Genomic DNA, 23,918 nt, shown 5'->3' on the forward strand with positions numbered 1-23,918 from the left:
TTAGAGGGTTAAAAGGCATATCATGGGGCACAGTGGCATATAGGGGGTATAAGGCACTTCTGGGGCAGATGTGCATAACTGGGGGACAGGTTGGAAAATAGAAGGAAATAAAACCAAAATATTTTTCTCAAGCATAGCTTTTATTAAAAAAAGTGTTTAAATGAATTAACATTTACTGGTAAAACTTTTTTCCTATAGGGTCGTCTTATATTCAGGCTTTTTCTTTTTTTCCTAAATTAATATTAAGATTTGGGGGGTCGTCTTATAATCAGGGTCGTCTTATAATCGAGCAAATACGGTACATTTTTTTCATAAGGTAAAACAGTCATATTCTATGCACCTATAAGATCATATATAGTATCGGTACATAGGGCCCTTGGATGATGTATTCAGAGGAGGAAAATGAAGGTTCAATCTAAATTTAATCATAAGATACCTTGACTTAGCCTAGCAGAGGAGCTTGATACAATGCTTATTTTTTACCTTATTTTATTTTTAATGTTCTAGAAAATGTACACGTTATATTATTAAAATATGTGCAAATAGAAAGATAATGAGATTGCACAACAAACATTACACTTAAATTTGGAATATGGAAAACCAAAAAAAAAGTCTTATTTCTAAACCCAATATCTTCAAATCTCATACATCGGTTCAAACGAAAACCCCGCAAGTCTACCATGTTTTACTATACGAGTTTGTATTTTTTGTTTAATGTATACTCACTTCACACGTATTATCGGACACACAATCCTGGGTCACATTAATGATATTCCCAGGATAGGAGATCCCATCCACATCGGTGTTATTCATTTCAAGTCTGAAGAATTCCAAGCGGTGGTTGTTCAGTCTCACATCTTGAAGACATCCTTTAAAGTATCCAACTTGTTGATTTGTATTTAATCCTGGGGGCAATCCTCCAACGTAAATGACATCTCCTCGTTCAACGGACACTGAAGGCAGCCGCCCTAATTGTGTCTCAACCTCCAGATGTTTGATTGTGACAAGTCCTTCACTCACAGAAATATTTAACATGTACTTCCTGCCATCAGTGATGTTTTTATTGAAGACCAGAGTGGGCACAGATGGAGATGCTATATGAAGCCAACCATTCTGCAGGTAGGCCTTGAAGTAATTCATGGTACCATTACTGATGTGCAACAAGAGGCCATCTAGTTTAAGTGTTCTAATAAAAGCTGAGACGCTGAAATTGTACCCTAGGTTCTCAATGACGGTGAAGTTGGCATAGCTTGGAGTTCCTTCTCTGAAAAATGTTCCTGGTATGTGTTCTGGGCAAAAACAAAGAAGAGAACAAGAAGAACTTTCAATGCAGAGGAACCGACATAATCTCTCCACATATATATTTATATATATAGATCACATCTGATATCTATCCTTCGTAGATTCAACTATTCTTCCTTGATGTGTAATGCAATGTAAAAATTCTAGACGGGCATATAAAGACACAATGTACGTTATTTTTTTAAACCTTACCCACTGTTTTATGGGCTCCTACATTTGCATTTGCTGGATAATTTATTTGACATCAGCACAGAGAGTTTATTTACAGCTGTTTTGTTTGATCTTATCAGTGCAGAACATACACATTTCAGATGCTTGCAGGTAAATCTCAATACGTAGCCAGGCATAGATTAAGTATGCTACCAATGAAGTGAAAAAGTGTGGAAAGCCCTCTACTGTACAACAAACAAAATACACATCAATACATAGACAAACATACAGCTCCCTAATCCCAGAGTCTAGTAGAAGGTCAGGAGTATGTTAGAGCAAAATGGAACAACTCATTGGTTGTGGAAGAGTAACCACCGGCTCAATCTTAACACTTTCCATCTCCCACAAGTTTTTGTCCCCACCGATTTATATGGGTTGTGCCACTTCCAGAAATGCTCCAGTAAATTAGCAAGGAGTCCAAGCAATTCCTTTGTAAACTTGGCAAACCCCAGATGAATATTGTAAATCTGATTTTTAAAGTAGCCCCTGTGAATAGGATTAAAAAATCCCTCTTGCAAAACATTTCCCTACTTTTCTAACTTGCTCTGATGAATATATTTCACAAAATTGAAAGTACACAAATAAACTATAAAAAGGTAAATTTAATTAAGCATTGCCTGATTTATGATGATACTTACATACAAAACAATAATCAATGCTATTGTACAGTTTTCTCTGCTTAGGTGGATCCTTTGATAAAAGTTTAGGTACTCAAATAAGTTCAATATTTATCTTTTTTTTTTTTAAATCCCCAAACAATAAAAACATTTTTTTAACCGCATTAAATGAGAATCCGTTGGTGATGTGTATAACAGAGCCACATATTTAACAAGAAAGGAAATGTCTGGAGTCTAATCTTGATAAATCATAATCTATTGGTGGAGGAATCCTTACCGTACATACACGTGGGACCCTCATATGGTCTGAGGCAGTCACATCTGAAGTTGGTCCACAGATCAATGCAAAGTCCCTCATTGTGGCATGGGTTGGGATGGCACCACTCAGTTTTATTGCACCCAATCTCCACCTCAAATGAAGCATCACTCTTAAAATTCTGGGGCAGCTGAACCCTGAAGTCAATCTCCAGGTCCTCCAAACAGCCAGTGAAATTCTGTAAACTCAAACTGTTATTAAGCAGGGACTCTTGAGCAAGTCCCCCAACGTAGACCTTGTTTAAAGATTCTGGGAGCTCTGAATCGTACTCAGCACTGATGGGTTGTGTTACGGAACAAAGAGCTTTGCTGCAACTTTCATTGTGAATAATAAGATGCATATAATCATCTATTAACACCTCTGCTTTATGCCAATAACCATCATCTACTCTGTGATCATGAAATGTCAAATGAGTTAAGTTACTGTTTCTCCTGAACAGAGCATGTAACAGTCCATTATGGAGCTCAAGAATTAGATAGTTGTCTTCATTACCACGGTACACAAGGATCATGTCTGGTAATGTTGTTCTGAATCGCACGCTTACTTGGTTCTTGGTGCCCTCAGCATACCTCTTGGTCCTGTTAGTGATTTGCAGATCATACATAATGTATCCGCTTGATGTAAAGGAGAACGTTGTGGGGATAGAACAGTCCTCCCCATAGAATCCATGTTGACATTGGCAGATATAACTATGGACATTGTCTTCATACGTTGGGATGCAGAAAGCTTGGTTTTTGCAGCTGTGATCCTCACACCCTTCCAGCTTCACAGAGCAGTTTTTACCTCCCCACATTATTTCATCCTCGGCAGGTTCTGGGCATATGCAAAAATAATCGGCAACACCATCCTTGCAGCTCGCCCCATTTTCACATGGGTTCATTTCACACTCATCAATGTCAATGTTGCACCCTACACCTATGAAAACACAAGCAAAAAGCAAGGTTACTTGTTACATTTCTTTGATTTTATATATGGTATATAGGGTATATAGAGTATATAGGTTATATATACAGTATCTCACAAAAGTGAGTACACCCCTCACATTTTTGTAAATATTTTATTATATCTTTTTATGTGACAACATTGAAGAAATGCCACTCTACTACAATGTAAAGTGTATATATATATATATATATGTATATATATATTCCACCTAACCTTATTTATGCATTTTCCTTTAATAGAATGAATAAAGATCCATAATGCTCTGCATATTTTTTTATGGAGAGTTTTAAGGAGGGTTGAAACCAGCAAATTAATCTTCCCTTTTTTCATTTTGGTAAGCACAATTACACCATAAATGCACTGAGAAATAGATTGTATTTTGAGAAATACATTGTAAATAAGGAATTTTCTTGTTAACGATATCAAAAACATAACGGGGTGATATACAGAAAAACAAACATACAGTCGTCTTAAAGCGGATCTGTCGATTTTCCAAAAAACATTCACTAAAGTATCAATGTATGGTTATTATTTTTTTTTATTAGTTTTCTTCACCTGAACCAAAATCAAATCCAAACCTTTCATGGCTTAACAGACATTAGGATTAAAAAAAAAATAAAAAATAAAAACTAGTGATTAAATATACAACTTTGAGAAGGAAAAGGGAAGAAAACAAGCATTTAAACCAAAATCCTATTAACAGCTAATTACAAAGAACTTGCTTATAGGTAGTTTTATGAAACCATATAAATATTTTATTTAGAGTGAAATTACTAGCATATTAATATGGGCATTTAAAACTGTTTTTTTTATGTTTATATTTTTTCTCCTTCCTAAATAAGTTTATGGGTCCATGACATTTCTGCTATAGCATATTTTAGCAGATAAAAAAACTCTTCTGTGCAGCTATTTTCTGCATCGTAAACAGCTGAAATATTGGTGGCCCAGTGGGCCAAAATAATTGTTGACAAATAATCATAAAGTATCATCGACAATTTGGGTACACTTCTATTGGTGACCGGAAATGTTTTTTTCTGTGGAATTATAGCAGCAAGTCTTGCCAGGAAGGGTAACTAAAGATAAAATATTAACATCATTTTCAAGGAAAAATAACTAAACAATAATTTGACTATAAAAAAATGTCAACTGGGTAGCAATCCAAACACACAAGTTGGTGTGAGGATGCCGGATCTAAAAGGTATCTAAGGGTACTTGTTGGATTTGGTAGAAAACTAAGGTAGATGTTCCTAAAGCCTTGTTTTTTGTGTTCATATCACCTCTTTTATTATTAGTAGTATTATTAGTGTTATTATTATTCTATAGTGTCTATATGTCGAGATACAAAAAAACTAAAAATGTAATTTACTAATGTAAAGTACCACTGTATCAAAATAGGTAGCGGATATCTTAATTTCAGTAAGTGGCAGAGCAAAACAGTTTGTTATGTAGGCATAAACACTGCCAACCAAAGAATAAACAGGGGAACGGGAATAGCATTAGAGGAAATGAAAGCGGCAGGCACGATTCATGATTCTTTCTTTCTAAACGCATACCTGCCACAAGTATTTGTTTGGCATCCATATCCATTTGGCACCCTGGTGTGAAAATATAAAATAAGGTATTCTCAACTATATAGCTATCCACTGGTCCCAAAGTCACATACAGTAAATAGACTTGGTGAACCATACCTGCCAAACTTTCAAACAGCAAAGCGTTTCCCAGTTTACCACGAGCAGGCCCTGACTGGGCTAATGGGCAAACCAGGCAAGCGGTGTGTACCATGTACCTCTGTTGTGGCTCGTGATGCTGATTCTGCCCTGCAAAAACACGCACGCCATTTTTCAGCTTCTGGCCTTAAAGTGCCGGAGCAGATTTAAATACTCAGTCTGTTCCTGACCCCCCGTTATCCTCATCTTGCAGCCATACTCTCCATGCTCTTTCCCTCCTTTTAGTCCCCTTTCTTTGCCACTCTTGCATTCCCTTTTTATCTCTTTTTTCCTGACTCTTTTTTGGTTCTCTTGCATTTGTTGCCTCTATCTTTCTGACTTATTTCCCCCTTTATTTTCTATCTTTATTATACCATTAATCATCCTATTTTCTATTTTGCTTCTTTCTACAGCTCATACCTTTTCTGCATCTCAGTTTTTGTTTTTGTTTTTTCTTTCTATATTTCTATATTTGTTCTCTCATATTTTTGTATTAAAAAAAAAATCTACTTCTAAAACCCTTCTGCTCCACTCCTGAAAATATGCGCAGCTTACCTATCTGTCTGCAGCGCATGTTCATGGTTGTTCACTACACTGGGTGGGTGGCATGGCACCAAATTTTTATGAATCAACATTATATATGTATAGTATATATATATATATATATATATATATATATATATACATACATAATACATACACACACACACACACACACACACATCTGGGATGGGACAGTAACATTTCACAACACCTGTTAGAAAATAGTCCATGGGTTAAATTGCTATCTCCAAATGATACAAGCACATCTAAATGTAAGCCTCCATCAGTGATTTAGTCCGAATGTCATCCTCATCAACGAAACTAAATTCCTGGAGGGGTGAGAGTATCTCCACTTCATTTTGCAGCAACATCTGACATTCTGGTTTTATTTTCTTGGTTTCTTTTAGGGCTCTACAAATATCAAAGTATGCACCCCCCTCATAAACTGCAGCCAACTGACTCTGCATTAATGGTTTAAAGAGCTCTGACCCACTCATTTTTGGTTGGATGCTGATCAGGCTAATAAAAAATCTGTTTAGGACATTTATAATTAACATTTCCAACCAGGAACACACGCTTGCACCCTCTTTAGACCTCAACATTAGTAATGAGTAATTATGGGATCCTTACTCGATCAGGAAGCCTCACAGATGTTTACATTTATGAAATCGGATTATACATGTAAAGAAAACCCTACCAGGGTTTGATTCAATAAATTGGCCATGAGACTGTTTTATGAAAATATCAGCTAATGAAGCATCCCTCACTCCACGTCTTATTGATATTTTACCAAACAATCTGTCCCGTAATAAGGAGCTTCGCGTGTGCCTTGGGCGGATTACCTTGATAATCCGATAAACATGACATGTGGCAAACGAATCGGGGTTTAAACTGATCTGTGCGCCAGAAAAACAAGAAATTAAATTCACGCTAGCCAGGAAATGCGACAAATCTGTGTGATGTGTAAGTAAGATTATGGAGGGGGATGTGCGGGCAGCAGGACATATCAAAACCGAGTCAAGAGGATTTTCGAACAAGTGGGAATGCTTATTTCCCTCTGATCTATACTAGCGGCAAAAGTAAACTCTGTTCAAATAAAGAATTAATCCAACTTTAATGAAAACAGGAGTTTGTTTGGAATAGAATAATAACAGGGGGGCAATAATCAGAAGCAGATCTCAAATCAAAAAAGCCGAAGAATAATATGTACGTGTGGCTGTGGAATTTTACCACGATTCGCAAAAGCCCTCCAGGCAAGCAGGGGAAGCCTGCTAGTATCTCTTTAGTTGTTGTGGGACTGCAATTCCCATGATCCTCGGTCAGCATGAAATCTGCTCAGCGATGGAAGAAGTCCATAAATGCGGTAATTTAACAAGAGCTGGGGGAGTGCCTGTTATTCCTAACATACAGGATAAATATTAAAATAAATAACTAGCAGCGCGGTTAATGTATAGAGCACTGGGTTTGAATAATTGTGGCAACTAAGTAGCTGGAGCCCGGTATTGGTGGCTGTTCCAAGATTGTAACTTCCATAATACTTAATACATAATAACTAAATGATGATCGTTACTGGAAAACCAGATCATTTTATGCTCCTGCTTCTCCGAGAGTTTTAGTTATTTCTATCCACCTCACACCATCCATTCTCTGGATATATAAAGCTAAAGATTATGTCTAGACAAACCTTGGTCTAAATTGGCTGGAAGGGTAAGCAACCATCAAGTGCTTTAGAGGAACGAAGTTAAGATACCATGCATGCCAACAACAAACCCTTTGCATTCTCTGCTGCCATATTATGCCACACATGGTATCCTCCTATATGTTGTTTGTGTCACCTTGACAATAGTTAACTCCAATCTGTAATTCATCCCATTTCCAGTAGCCAGCTGTACATTATCATTCTAGATAATCCATATCTCTGTGTCTACACTCCTTGCCATTGTCCGTCTAATGCAATCCTCCTCAACATTCTCAAGTCTCGGCACTTCCAGCCTCAGATGTACCGATCTTTCTTTATCCTTATAACTTCTTATACTGTGATGCCGTTTTTGATACGTTAAGCCATAAATGTATTCCTCATAACTTGTATTTACTTTTATCCTGTCAACTTAAATACATTTAATTTCTTAAAACAGTTACTGCGTTATTTTAGGGAACACTTAAAAGAATCTATTCTCTAAAGAATACATTTGTTTCTGGGTCTTCTTGTGAAATCCTGCTCAAAAGCACTGTAGTGCCGGGTCTCTGCACATGCGCAAACACTACTATTGTGCAATGACATGCTCATAATGCATTCTCCCTGCAGCTGGGGGGGTCAGGTGAACAAGTGGGAAAGGAAATTAGGGATTCAAAAAATAAAGCTAGACAATATTTGTTATATTGAGATCTCTGTAGTTGTGCGCTCAACTCCCAGTAGTAACTTTATTAAGATTTTTTTTTTAACCCCCTCCTTCTCAGCTTATCTAAACTTTTTCATTTGTCTTGACTGATTCGCACTCGATAATGAAAAATGTTGTAAATATTCACATTTTTCATTTTTTTTTTTTTTTAGAATGAACAAGTCTGATAAATATGGTCTATAGTTTATGTTCAGCATAAGCAGTTTTGACTTGTAACCAACTAAAGCCGATGATTTTACAAATCGGGATGCCCACACCAAGAATGATTATTTAGTGGGACAGGCCAACCACTCAACAGTTGTCATTCTCAGCAAGAATATCTCTACATCAACACAATTCAGGAGTCAGAATACAACATTTAGTAATGCAGAGGAATCTCACTTCCCTTATTAAAAGTAAACACACTTACATCGCACCGTACCTGCCAACAGAAATTCAGTTAGCCATATGTTTTATATCACTTGTTCTCGATATGGCAACCCCTAAAGCCTTTGCTACGATAGCGCTATTTATGAACAGGTTGAACAGACATGTAGCAGTAATTATATAGCCAACATTTACAAAAGAATTTGACAGCCGACAAGAACGATATGTTCAGCAAAGTATGTCATTTTCCGACATGTTATAAAACACTCAGACCCTATTAGACACTTGGCCTTCTTATTCTGGGCATCCTTATGTCTATAGAAAGAATTCCTTAATAAGTCTGCGTCTGCCACCTCTCATGGGAAGCTATTCTAAGAATCAACCACCCTGACTGCAAAGTTTTGCCTAAACAAGTCATCTAGGTTTTGAGCTTAATCTAAAATAGAAAAACAAAATCACTTACTACAAAACCAAATGTACAACGTATTAAGGAACACACAAGTAATCAAGAAAATCAAGCGCAACATTTTATACCTTAAAATATTTAGATATGGTTTAGAAGTAGGTAGTTGAGGGTAGAATGAAAAACAATATTTGCAAATTCCTAATAATTAGACACTATAGTAAAAAAAAAAAAAAAGAAAAAAGAGAATAAAAAAATAAGCCCGAGCCACCCTGTCCTCTAGCAGCACAACTTCCATTTCCCACAGTAAGATAGGAAAGTTTATCAGGGCATTCAATGCTAAGCGACGAGCTTGACTTCTGAATAAACATTATTTACCTGTGAGCAGACAGATCGCAATCCAAATGACTGTGGCAGTTATTCTGCTCATGGTGTGACCACAGGCATTTGGGGAAGAGAGAAGCAGAAGACCGGCAGCGATGGGCGCAGCATGGAGCGCAGAACAATCTCTCCTCCTCGTGCCAGTCAGGCAAAAAGAGATTGGATTTGTATCCGGCAAGAGAACTGAGCAACATATCTAATCCGTTCCCAGTGCAAGCTCACAGCTGTCTTCTGTCGCTGCTGACTCATGGGATGCTTTTCTGCTCTGTCCCACTACAAACACCCATGTAATAACTTCTTTATTATTAAAGCATTGTGCACGGTATTCTGCGGATACGAATTAAAATGAAAAGCTTGGGATCTCTGTAAAATCACAACACTGAAAGGCGTTCAGCTGCAATATTTCTATCACAAATAAAAAACAAAACATATTACACAAAAATGCCCAGCCATAACTGCACCAACATAAAAACATATATAAAAATGGACAGAACAATGAAAGCGTATTTAGTTTATCATTATACTTACAAAAAAATGTAGACAGAAAATACGTGAACATGTTCGCTTAAGCCTTGCTTTTTTGCTTCTTGGGAATAAATGCTAAACATTTGGTTTCGTAGACTTTCTATGCTGGTTTGTACTGCAATGATGTTTTGACTCAGATTATTTATTTATCTCCATGCATTGTTATTATTTCTCTGTACAATTACCTACACCACCATAAAAATGATCTCCAAAAAGAGAAAAAGTTATATATATATATATGGCCACTTCTGGGTTTTTCATCAGCTCCAAGGTGAAAAGAGATGAAGTGAAGAATATGTATATGCATTGCCGAATTCAGTGAATATGCATAACGTTACTTATCACTGAAACAAATCCAAAACTAGTGATAACTACCACATTAAAAGGGAACTCCCAATACTTTTTATTACAGTATCAGATCAGATACTTTTTCAGAAATAATGAGCTGTTTTCTTTACAAAACAATTCTAGTTTTAATATAATAGGACGTGGCCAGGACTGCACACTGACGTCAGCGGGCGGTCCGGCTGACATCGATGGGCGGTCCCGGTGATGTCGGTGGCCGGTCCCACTAACGTTAATGGGAGTTCCCGCTGACGTCGGGGGCAGTTCCCCCTGACGGCAGCGGGAAACGCTCCCATTTAAAGAAAAAATGGGCGGGGAGCGGGGCACATCAAGACCCCGCTCCCGCCACCCAGAGGACTCGGGTCTTGACCTGGAGGAGCGGCGCTCACCCGAAAATTTCCAGGTCAAACCCGGAGAGTTCCCAGGTATGAATATAATGAGTCTGTGTTTATCACCCAGAAGTAAGGAGGATAGGTGGAAATCACTAATGAAAGTCTACGGATGAACAAAATTCATTACAACTGCCAGAAAGAATCGGCTGAGAGTGGTGTTTGAGCAGGTGTGTCACACAAGATATCACATGACTGAAAACAATGGCGGCCTCCAGGTCTGCAGATAAAGATTTTTGTTGATGTTAACCTACAGCACTGTATTTTATGCTCAAGGAGAATTGGTTTTCTTCCCCATTATGATGCATAGTTTCCACCAAACATTATATATAATAACTACATATAAATATTTAAATATACATAAAAAATATATAGCAATGCATATAAAAACACTGATATATATAATGTTATTACATGCGTAATAAAACAAACTGGTAGGTTCCTGTGAGAGTGGTGGGAGAATTGTTCTATCACATGACTTAGGCAAGTCCAAGTATCCTTCCCTTGTAATTATTAACCGTAAAGAACGACACAGGACAATTTTAATTTGGATTGAGAAGGCCACAGCTTTTATTAACATGAATCAAGAAATGAGTTAACATAAGTGGATAAATAACCGTACATTTTAACATGCCCACATACCATAAATGGAGGGAAAGACTCCGGCAAACCTGTCACTCACGGCCAAACCAGCCCTAAAACACATGTTCTTTTAACCCCCTAGCCGCCGATCACCAGCTCAGAGGGCCCAATGTACAAACCACTTAAGTACCAACACCTGCTGGATAGCCATTGAAGTGACCCCATTACCAACGAAACAAAATATTAACCAGGCCAGAGTCTTTATTTATCCACCCCTTCACCGCCAGGACACAGCTGTGACAGGAACCCCAAAAAACCTACCAAGTAACAGGACGGGCGGGCGCGTCTGACACAAATTCTGTAGGTAATGAGAGAAAGAGGCTGATTCACTAAGGTCTTGCCCATTTATACCCTTAGCAAAAAAACAGTGACCTCTCATTCACCTCTCTGCCATCCTGATTACCACCTGCTGCTTAAAGTTTAACCCTGTCTTGGTCAGGCTGTACTGCCCCAGTCATGCAGCCCTTTTAACTATTTGTCTTCAGGGCTTCCATTACAATAAAGAGTGTATATTTGGTAGAAATGACAGATCAGTTTCCTCCTGCAGTCTAATGCATTAATAACATGCTGAGCTGATGCTCTGCATGGTGTACATCCTGAAAGAGAGCTCAGAAGATAGCAGACACAAGGCACCCCAGGAACAGCGAGACACATTGCAAACAGCACAGCTTGTCTCTTCCAAAAGACAGCGTTTAATCCCGTGCTCAGCACAGCCTGATACTAAAAAACACAAAGGAACCGTGGTACTCAGCCAAGTTACGGTCATGTGTTTCTAGGGTGCTATGGGCACAGGGAAACATTTTAACTGCTTAACTACTAGCCACACTTATGGTGGATTATTAATATTCTCTGTGGAAATAATTTTGCATAGTTTTTGAGGGGTGTACAAAAGAAAAAAAAAACAATTATGGTAAGAGAATGGTGGGAACAATGTGTTCATTGTTAAGTGGTTTACTTGTAATAAGCAGCTTATCTGCCATATTTTATATTGGGGTTGGACTGGCAACCTTTAGCCCAGTTATAGTATAATTCGTTTTTGATTTATTGTAAATGAGTTTACAATCTAGGAAGAGGTGGGGTATAGTAGGAAAAGGTGCAAATGAGTTGAATAAGCCACAGATTTTTTTTTTTAGGAAAAAAATCCATAAACGGAACACACAAATGATAAAGGCAGTGTGAATGGCACCTAAGGACCCTGTCACTTTATACACTCGAGTGCTTAAAAAACCTGAGCAGCTCCCCTTTGCCAACCCTGACATTTTTGCAATTCATGCACACATGTTCAGCTTCAGGGGAGGGCTGGCAGCCTAAGGCCTGGGGGGCAAGTCTAGACAAGTGGCCCATTGCGCCACCAAAGCGGCTGCGAGCGTCATTGAAAGCGGGCGTCGTGCGGCAGTCACTCCACCGGCGCCTAATGAAATTAAAGCGGCCGGTGTGCACGCACCGCGACGCCCAATAGCCGTGCCTCAGCTCTTTATCCCACCCCTTTTAAGACGTGGGACGAAGAGCTGAGGAATGGCCATTGGGCGTACATAGAGTATTTGGCACCTGTGGCAGATCCTGTATGTGGCACCCCCACCCACACTTTAAAACTGCATAGTTTCTATGGTTAGGCAAACATTGACAGGGGTACAGCAAAATTGTTATCATTATATACTGAGGCACACATTGACGGTGGTACAGCATAACTGCTAACATTATATACTTAGGGATTACGCTGTACCACCGTCAATGTGTGCCTATACTTTTAGCCAGACACTGAAAATACTGCAGTAAAACCCCTATCACTATATACTAAGCCAAACATTGATGTGGTGTAGGCCTTACACTTCAGTGACTGGCTTAGTACATAGTAGGGATGCACCGAAATTAAAATTCTGGACCGAAACTGAAAATTCTGCATTCATTTGGCCAAAAACAAAAACATTTTTTTTATTAAAAGTAACACACCAAAATTAGACAAAAAAAATAAATCAATAACAATATTAATATATATATATACATATTTATACATATATATAATTAACAGCAATCACAATCCTATCATGCCCAGGTTCTAGCATGTACTGGCTGACTTAGCATGATAGGCGTGTGATTGCTGTTTGCAATCATATATATCTATTAATACTGTTATTGAATTTTTCTGTCCAATTTTGGTATGTAATTTACTTTTAATAAAAGTATTGTTAACACACCACAGTTGGACAAAAAAAAATAATTCAACAGCAATCAACACTCCTATCATGCCCAGACAGCCTCCCTATGCCATGCTATCCCCCCACACTTCCATGCAATCTCAAACCCTCATTCACAAACATTCATCATAAACTATAGCATAACACCCAGCACTCTCACACACTTACTAATATTTTCCTACCTTTCCTCTGGCACTGGCACTTTTCCTCCTCCTCTTCTTCTTCCTCTTCCTCTTCTTCTTCTTCTTCTTCTTCCTCTTCTGTGTCCCATCCTTCCGGTGCAGAGAGCGCGGAAGACGGTGGGCGGGGCTTAAGTGTTGTGCCCCAGGATTTGACATCAAGTCCCGGCGCACAGCCACAGTTGCCGGCACCCCTCAGTGAGCGGCACTCCAGGCGGACCGCCCCCGCCACGTACGCCACCGGCACGGCGGACAGTCCCGGTGGCAGCCGCTTAGTTTTTAACTTTGCGGCTGCCATAAATGTTCGTCTGCTGGCCGCCGGCCCAGCACGCCCCTGTTCAGCTTTATAGTTTCCTAGCCATATCTAAACTTCCCATGCTTATCATATCTCTTTGAAGCAATTCAAACAGTCCTTACCATTTCTGAGCTTTGCTATTTACATAGAATATGACAACAATATTCAGCCCACCTAGTCTGCCCCTTTCTCCTGATGTAAGACTCACATCTTAATCAGTCCATGGACTTAACTTTATGCTTATCCCATCCATGTTTGCATTCCCTCATTATTCCTCTATTAGACTCTACTTTCTCTTGGGAGATTGTTCAATTTGTCTACCACCCTCTAATGATATAAGAGTTAAATATGAGTTATGATGAGTGATAAACATAGTCCCCGCCCATTTACCATTTAAACAGAGGTGTTTCCTGCCAAGTTGGTGGTTCCACCAACCGACGTCAGTGGGACCACCGCGACTGTCAGTGGGCAGTCCTGGGCATGTCCCACAAGGGTAGCCAGAGCCCCAGCCCAATTAACCCAGCCAATTAACTCTAGAGCCTGCCCATTCACCCAGTTTGCCTTTTCTATTTGTACCCTGTCCATTTACTTAAGTACAAGTGTTTTCTTTAGTAAATCCTTTTGAAGGCAACCAATGACTCCTGGTGGGTTGAATGGAGATTATTATTATCTTCTATTCATAGTGTACAATACTAGTATATTCAACAGTACTTTGGGGATTCCAATAATATTTAAACAGAAACAGGATGTAAGGATGACTGTTATTTCTAATTCATAAAATAAGAGTTAAGATCCTTCGTATTGATCTCAGGTGAAGCCATGTAGAGATTTTCCTATGAAAATTCTGCGTGCAAGGAGAAGGCAGCTTGTAACTTTAAAAGTACAGGCTACATCCCATGGGAGAGCCAGCAGTCAGCGAGTATTTTTGTGTTTTTACTTGTAATGCCACATGTAGCCACTGTGGTTTTCCGACATAACAAGGGTTTTAGGCAGCATTTACAGTCTGACTGGATCCTTACTGGCTCGTCTCACAGTTTATTTTTGGGGTATGTATGCTGTACATGACCAGAAAGCGTAGAGTGAGTCTACCAAATGAGTTTTGGAATAATTTATTACTGGGCCGCTTAGTGGGACTTGTCCCGACACTGTATGTTGCCAATCCTTCCTCTGCTACATTCTAAAGGCTGCAGTGCAGCGATAACATACCTTCAACTTCTATAAAGGGTTCAAAAGTAATTTTTTAAATTCAATAGTTCTTTAATGAAAGATTTTTATTTATTACATTTTGTACACTTTAAATGCTATTTTAAAATCCTAACCAAAGATGATTAGAAGATATTTTTCACTCAACCTAGTACAAAAAATATTCTTTGTGCATGTGCCTTTAGATAACTTTTAATATTTAAAGCTGGAAAAAAAGGCAATGAAAAGTTGAATTTAAAGAATGTCACAGTGCGTTTGTTACAGATGATGAGGTCACTGTTTAATGATGTCACGGTGTGTGATTTTTACTGACCCTGCTGCACATTTCTCTCTAAATTACTGTGCGAAGCTTCTCTGATCCTAATTTGAACTAATAAGCAGACTAGGGAGGGATTAATGGACAAAGTAGGGGAGATTAGTAGTTTTATTTAGTTGTCAGGCTATACTGCTCACTCAGGGCTTATTTCTGCTCACCCCAGTCTGCACACTCTTTTAAAGCAACAGTGCCAGCATCAACTAGTTATTACACAGCGGGCGATCCTTCAGTTACTCCAGCAATCCTGTGGAATTTAAGTGTGAATAGCACCTGACAGAATTCATTAGGCAACTTGTTTAAATGGAGTGCTTGAATCAGACACAATGCCCCTATATAAACAAAACTAACAGCACCATCAAGGAAAGAAGTGGCAAAACTGGTGTGTCAGGGACCTCTCAATATCACATTTAGACAGCTGCAAGTATGAGTGAGACTAGAGAAGGGGGTCCACCATCCACTATAAAGCTAAAAGCTTTGCCCAGAGCCCATATAATCTTAAATACGGCCCTGCTCTGTGTCAGGCACCATGTTCGAGTAGTGGGTTGAGCTAAGATAACAGATCATCAACACATACACAACTAATATGTAGCTGTATTAAAGAATTAGGTACTTGTTTTTAATTTATTAATACAAACTGGTGTGAATTCCCCCATAAACTATGGTTAATTATTGTTGGCACCCTCGTTCTGCCTCACTCGGTCTGCATTTATTATATTTGATGCTGCCTCCTAACCTTATTTCCCTCAATTATCACTATGCCTCTGTTATTTATCGTTTGTTCTTCTCGCCCTTGTCCCATTCCAGTCATGGCATTGTTCTTCCTCTGATACTTTGTCCTTTTTCTTTGTTCTCGCTGTCCCACTGACTGCCTCATTCATCCTCTTCTCAAGATTTTATCTATCCGCTCCACTGTCTGCTTTAACTATGCTTTTTTAAGTATAGGGTAACTATAATACATATTGGGTACACACGTATTTCATGCAAAACAGAAAAAAGGAAAGGAGATAAAGTTTATTAAAGTTTTGTTTGGAAGCAAAGGGATAAAAAGAGCTCTACTTAGACTCCTTGTTGCCTGACTCACAGCCCTGGAGCTCATTCACCATCCCATGCTTGAGAAGCTTGCAGCAATCTCCCACAACATTCCTAAACCTTCCTTAATCTCCCGAGAACCTGGGGGATGGAACCTGACACAGCAGTGAACAAGGCAGAGGGCAGCCTCCTCCACATCATCTGACCCAACCACATTCCCACATCCCCACAACTAATTGTCTTTTTTTCCAGTAAAGCAGCCAAATCTATTTGTGGCAAAGGCACCTGCAGCACATTGCACCTGGCAGTGAAAGGAGCAAGAAGTCCCCTTTAACCTTTACATGCCTGATGCGTTCTATTAGCACAATAAAGATGATATATGTTTCATAAAATGGCAACGCCAATTCGCTAAAGAAAGTATGACTGCATTTACATTCCTTTTTATTTAGATAGATAGATAGATAGATAGATAGATAGATAGATAGATAGATAATTTTCAGTAGTAAACCCTTTAACCAGAAAGGAGAAATACAGAAACAGTGATGCTTAAAAAAATAGTCAACAAAGAAAGGCCTTAGGGCGGGATGTAAGATCCCAGAGCTGCTGACGTTAAAGTTCAGAAGAGAACCATGCAGTGCTGGCATTGAATTATTGAAATGCCTAGTTTTTCTCAACCATGACAGCTACATGGTTTATACTTCACAAAGCGTGTACTCTACTGTGTGACATGAACTTCACTCATAGTTATATATTATGGAAACATTACATTGCTCCTCGGCAGGACAGTGGTACTGTCGTTGGTTTGTTGGTCAATGTTCTTCTGATCAGAGTTATTATGAAATTTACATCTGAATTTTAACCTGGTAGAGTATCATGTGCTTAAAGGAACACTACAGCTAACCTTCCATGTTCTAGCCAGTGAATACAAACCCCATCTTCAAACTCATGTTGGTGAAGATTAGTAAATTGCTAACATAGTGTGCCTTGTAAAAAGATACAATTTAAAAATTACCAAATGAATAGTTAAAAACATTGTATTTTTGGAATACAGGGAGATTGATGCAAGTGTCAGTTTTAGAGGAATTGGCTAGAAAAAAATGGAAGAATTTACTATCCCTTTAAATATGTGTGAACCTCTCTTTCCATAGAAACAGGTTAAATATTTTTAGGATATCCTAAAATTTGCCAAGACAGCATAACCTCTAACACATGCCACAAAAACCATGATAATAATAACCATGAACACCTCTCAAATCGGTGCATTTCTGCAAAGCTAATCCCCCAAATGTTTATTAAATATTATTAGTTAATTATTATTAGCAAATTTCCATGCAAGGTTACTTAAACTTGTTTAACGTCTTCATATTGCAGCATATTAACTACAGGTATATCCCATATGCATATCTCAGCTATCATGTCAGTTATGTCACATGCTGAGTGTAGTTTCTTCCTTTTCATTTTAGAATAGTTATAAATAGGTTATAGATATGATCAGGGGAGGGCTGGCACCTTTTGGCCCAGAGGTAGGTCAAGTCAAGTCAAGTGACCCCATCAGCCCCTTGCCAACCCCTTGGTAACTTAACACACACACTCATGCTACAATCATGTACACACTAACACACTCATGTTAACACACACAAAGACATTCATGCTAATACAAACACCTACACATGCACTCAGGCATGATGAAGGGACCTGAGAGGTCTTGAAAGCTTGCAATCTATATTTGCTCAGTTAGCCAATCAAGGTATCATTCAAATTCCACTTGTCTCCATTTGTTTTACGACGCTGGTTGTCCAGGGGAGATGTTCTCCCATAACAGGTGGAGAGTTACCTGTTAACTATCTTGGTTTACAGATATTGTTTTCTTATCCCTTAATTACAAAAAACAATAGACTTATTTAGATTCCATGAATACTTCTACAAAGCACCACCAGACAAAGCCATGTTTAGAACTGCTGAACACAGGTGTAGGATATCGTGTCATTCATCATATGGCACAGACTTATTAAGCAGAAAGGTATATTTGACCTACCAGTATATCCAGGTGCGCAGTGACACGAGAACCCATTGATCAGGTCAGTACAGGTTCCCCCATTCTGACATGGCTGTGATGCACATTCATCAATATCAACAGAGCAGTTTTCACCTGTAAACAAATAAATTGGTTACTGAACAGAACCAGATCCAATATAAACCTTCTAATGCCCCATGGACTTATATACATGAAAAAAAAAATAAGAAAAATCTCTATATTAAGAAAAATCTCTATATGTTAAGATTTGCAAATAGCTCTGCAGTTTTTTTCTGTGATGCCACTAAACCTAATCAGTTAGAGGTCAAGTTGTTGCGAAAGGTGGGGACTATATTAACTAGACTTGTGCATTCGTCTTCGGGCGAACATGAAAATGAACACGATAAAAAGTAGGCGAAGACAAAGACACATACCACGAAGATCTTCGTGATCATCTTCGTCTTCGTCTACCATTCTCCCCCCCTTCTAACTTACCTTGTCTTCGCGGCATCGCGGCAGTTCACGGAAGTGGAAATCCGCAGGTTCGCCGTCACGGGTTACAGGGCAGTGCGGATGAGCCTATTGGTCGCCTACAGGGACCTCCTCTGGCATCAACCAATTGGTGACCAATAGGCTCACTCGCACGGCCTTTGTAAGTTGTAACCCCTGACAGCAAACCTATGGATTTCTGCGTTAGATAACGGGAGCGGAAATCCGTAGGTTAAGGGGCCGTGCAAGCGACCAATAGGCTCACTCGCACGGCCCCTTAACCCTTTAAAAAAAAAAGTTAACCCCTAATGAAAATTAAAAAGTTAACCCCAATGCTGCAACTTACCCGGCAGATCCCACTGGTCTCCCTATTCTATCAGTTAAATGTCCGTACAAGCGACTTTATTGGTCACTCGTATGGACATTTAACTGATAGAACAGGGAGGGCACTGGGATCTGCAGGGTAAGTTACGGCACCAGGAGTTTAACAGTCTGTACAAGCGACCATATTGGTCGCCAGCAGGGGGCTCATCTGCCATCAACCATTGGCAGACGAGCCCCCTGCTGACGACCAATAGAGTTGCTCATACGGACATTTAAACTCCTGGCGCCAGAGCTGCTGCGGTACGCGTTAACCCCGTATTAACCCCTTAACCGCCAAAAACGAAGAAAAACCGAACACGAAGAATGTCCACGAATATTCGCTCGAAGAGAAGACAGGAACAGGCGAATATTCGCGGAATACGAAGATTTTTTTCTCCCCGAAGACGAGCACGAAGACGAACACGAAGAGCCCCCTGCCCAAGTCTAATATTAACATCATATGGCACCTAGAATTAGTGGAAAAGTCCTTCTTATTTAAATGACCTTTTAAACGCAATTCTGTATGCTGTATCTGATATTGCATTTTTTTGGTTTTATGACAATGTATGTGATTTTTTTGTCTCCTGCAAACATTTGCCCTAATCCTAATCTATCATTTGTACTGAGCCCTATATCATTACATTATTTAGTGATTTACTCTTGTACCTGTACTAGATTGATAATATTATAGTTAACAACACTGAAACTCTTCACCTTAATTTGCACTGTAGTAAAAACTTCCTTGAATGGTTCTGGTAGCAAAGTTACCATATTTTTATAATCAATGCAGGAAGATGAAAATGGTTGGTGGAATATTAACCCTCTGTACTGTTCTTATACAGTTTGTAGTCGTTAGCCCTTGTTAAAGAATGCCTGTGTGTTGTAGATGGTACACTGGATGCTGGGTTTGGGTATAATGAACAACTCACCTGTAAATCCTGGCTGGCAGCGGCACACATATCCAACAGCTTGGCTGTAGCTGAACTCTCTCCTAAATTCCAGCTCAGACCCATAGTATGACTGGTTGGATCGTTCCAGACACAGAGCCCCATTCTCACAGGGCTCTTCAGCACATTCATTCACATCCACATTACAGTGATCCCCAGAATATCCTATTCAAAAGAAGTCACATCGTTAGGATCTGTCATTTTACATTTTTGTAATGCTGTACATATATGGACATATCTACCGTGTTAGGGGATAATCCAGGAGCCATTTAGCCCAATGAATATGACAAAACAGTGAGATTGAAAGAATAATTATATGCATTGTATTAGATAAGCTGCTTGTAATTGTCAAAAATACTAAGATCTTATAAGGAAATGTTGTCTATAGTGCGTGCAAACCCACAACTAAATGAGCGCTTCCACATGCACAATGAGATTTTAAATGGTAAAATGAATGCACACTTACCATTATAACTTTCAGCAGATCACATAGTAGTGCACAATAAAAGCTTTAAGTAATTACTGATCTATACATTTGCTACAAGGTTGTACCCTGTAGCAGTACCATTGTGTTTACTTTTCATTATTCTTTTTCGCAGTTTTGATTGCATTTCCTTACCCGGCCAGCAGAGGCAGCTGTATTTCTTGATTCCCTCCAGACATGTTGCATTGTTCAGGCAGGGGTTAGACGCACACTCAGGAATATCAATCTCACACGTGTCTCCGACAAACCCAGTGTCACTACAGTTACATTGGAACCTGAGGAAAAAAACACAAATCAGATGTACATTATAAAAAGCTTAACCAGATAGGAACCTGTTTTGTTCTGTCTGGGCTCCATACTACGGACTAAAATAATGTACGGCAAAAATATTATAAAATGTTAATCATGGCAGTCTCATGGTAAATAATTATCTTACAAAATCTAAAAAAATGTAAAAGGCTGAAAGGTAGGCGACAGACATGAGTGACTGGATCTACTATCAGGTTTGGACTAGGCTTTCCTAAATATAGGCTTAGTTTAAATAGTTGAAAAGTTTCAATAATATTTGGTCATTGCCACATGTAGAGAACAAAATAGAAAAGGTACACATAGTAAAGCAGGTAAGTGCCCCCTCCCTGGTAACACACTCACTTTTAGGTGAGCAGACCAGCTTCTCACTGACTTTGGCTCTGAGAGACCCCACAGGAGAATGTGATCACCACTGATGCAGGAAGCATCAATGTCTACGTAATGTAATGAGAAGACCAGAGGAGAACTTAAAAATGTGCTACAATTCTAATATACAAAAGATAGCAATATCTCACATTAAAAAACACTGTGTTTCGCCCCAATAGACTTCCTCAGGCAACTAGTTGTGCAACACAAGCACAACAAGGAGGAGGACACACTCAGGGACCTTGTGAAAATCGGCATTATATGTGGCGCTTGTATTTTGACAGCATTGACATAGGTGCCACATTGGTGGCACTATCCTGTTCCTCTCTTCTGGAGCAACATAGTGTTTTTTTAATGTAAGATATTGCTATATTTTGTATATTAAATTGTTACATGCTTTTAACTTCTACTTCTCTAGTCTTCTTAGACATATACATTGATGCTTCCTGCGTCAGGGAGGATCACGGCCCCCTGTGGGGTCTCTCAGAGCCAAAGTCAGTGATCACCTAATCCTCAATTTGGAGTTCACCATTCTGTACATATTAAAACAAGCACCAATAGGAAAAAAACACAAAAAATAGGAAGGTAAAAGCGCTAAGAGCAATAAAAACAGCAATAAAATAAATAGTCCTATAAATAGCAATTACGGAAAAAAATGTTTGTTGTCTTCTTATACACTGTAGGTTCCATGGTGGTAGGGACACTTTGTTTCCATTGAAGCTGTTAATTTGATGTTTGTTTTGGGATAGTATAAAAGTATACAAAAAATATTTTAGTATGAACTGATACAATATCACATTAAAGATAGCACATCTCCAAAAATGTATACTTCCTTCCCTAAAGAAAAGAATGTGCAGCACTAGCATTCAATTTACCTGTTTATGGCATCCAAACAGACTCCGCCATTCAGGCATGGCTGGCTTTGGCACTCATCAATATCATACTGGCACAACTCTCCCTCGTACCCTGCAGGACAGTCGCAGGAAAAGTATCCAATGTGGTCTCTGCACAGAGCACCATTCTGACATGGACTGGAAGCACATTCATCTATTTCTGTTTCACAATTGACACCTCCAAAGGAAGAAGAAACGTAATTTTACAAGAATTTCTTATTGGACATAATGGATTAAAATGGCAAAATAAATATACTTTCTTAGCTCACAGGATATTGCTGATCTGACACTTTTTGCCTCATAGCGCAACCTTCTGACTTATATTGCCTATGCTACCTATGCTTGTATCTTGACCTTGCCCTGTTCCTAACTGCAAATGCAGTTTCTTCTTCTACCTTGAGGATTCTTGCCACTGTATTATAAATAGTGTTACCTTTCTACCTGGCAAGGGAAGCCCAGTGCACTCAATGATTCATAAAAATCTCCAGCCTTTACTCTTAGCAAGATTAATCCCTTCAGATTCAAGTACTGAGATGTCACTGCAGATTGCAAAATGCAGTTTATATATTCACTCTGAGCTTGTTGCCTAGTTTGATCCAGATAACAAGTAAGTAAATTCACCAAGAAAGTGCTGTTGTGGTCACTATTAAAAATATACTTTATGTGTATACCATTGGGAAAAGGTATCTGAAAAGACACTCCGGCCATCATATGCAGTTTTATACATGTGATAACTGATAGCCCCTTTAAATATATGTGCGTTCCCACGCAAATGTATAGAGGGATTCTGCAGAATTTGTTCAGATGAATACATCTCCTTGTGCACGATATACTTACCGCCAGATAGCCCCAGCTCTGGCAAGGAGAAAATGTGCAGCCCGGGGTCTGTTGAGATTCCCCCATGTGCATGCAAGGAGAGATCTCCCACTGATTTCAATCTGAGATTTTTCCTGCCACCAACTAGCTGCTGAATCATTAGACCATGACAGAGGTGTGCAGCTGCAACTTCTACTCAAGGTAAGTGATTTTAATTCTATTTTTCCATTATAAAAATGCATATTAAAGAACTCCTAAAATAGTATAATATGCATTATTCTATAATCCCCTTTTGTCAGGATTTGCTTGATTATTCCTCCTATTATCATCAGGCACCCTCTTTAAGGGAGGGTGAGGAGGTACACCCAACACAACATTTGGTTAGTGTTGGGTGTACCTCAATGCAAATGAGGTACACCCAACACTAACCCAATGCTTCCATTAGATGGCAGCATTTTATTATGAATCTCAATACTCCTGCAGGCGTTTGGAGAACTGTAGCTATTATTAGTTCACTGCACTCTTCCACAAGTCTTCCAAGTGTTGTGATAAATCTTCTTTTCACAAAACTCTGATCAAAGTGACACGTGACACAAAACAGAGTAACTAGGAAATTAGGCAGATTCCCTGTGCAGTTTGTAAGTCTGCGTGGTAGCTGCTAATATTGTGCACAGGTAAGCATTGAACATTTATTGTATGGCATGATGTGACAGTATATAATATTTAGATATTAAATATCTAAATGACATCCATCTGTGTTGAGACATAATCAACTTGAAACCACACCCTGCGAAAGAGCTACATTGAGGATGTCAACATCACTTCCAATAACGCATGGACAGGATCGCCGTAGGTGGATCAGTCTGTATATTTGTTTCATATCTACCTAGACCAGGAGTAGGTAACCACATACACAGACTGGGTATTGGGT

The 23,918-nt window shown here is 39.0% G+C and overlaps 1 protein-coding gene across 1 annotated transcript in view; it reads right to left on the minus strand.

Annotated features, from left to right (window-relative positions):
• LOC149287607 (protein crumbs homolog 2-like) overlaps nt 1-23,918 on the minus strand; it is a 40,116-nt gene that overhangs the window by 13,053 nt on the left and 3,145 nt on the right. Inside the window, exons 3-8 of the mRNA XM_089492647.1 lie at nt 22,154-22,349; nt 20,739-20,878; nt 20,102-20,284; nt 18,342-18,455; nt 2,407-3,360; nt 727-1,289 (exon numbers count right to left, since the gene is read on the minus strand). Of these exons, the coding sequence (XP_089348773.1) occupies nt 727-1,289; nt 2,407-3,360; nt 18,342-18,455; nt 20,102-20,284; nt 20,739-20,878; nt 22,154-22,349 (2,150 nt within the window). The remainder of the gene's footprint in view (nt 1-726; nt 1,290-2,406; nt 3,361-18,341; nt 18,456-20,101; nt 20,285-20,738; nt 20,879-22,153; nt 22,350-23,918) is intronic.

This window comes from Sceloporus occidentalis, unplaced genomic scaffold (genome assembly GCF_023333645.1).
Source record: "Sceloporus occidentalis isolate IW3139 unplaced genomic scaffold, rSceOcc1.0.p SCAF_58, whole genome shotgun sequence".
Classification (NCBI taxonomy): domain Eukaryota; kingdom Metazoa; phylum Chordata; class Lepidosauria; order Squamata; family Phrynosomatidae; genus Sceloporus; species Sceloporus occidentalis.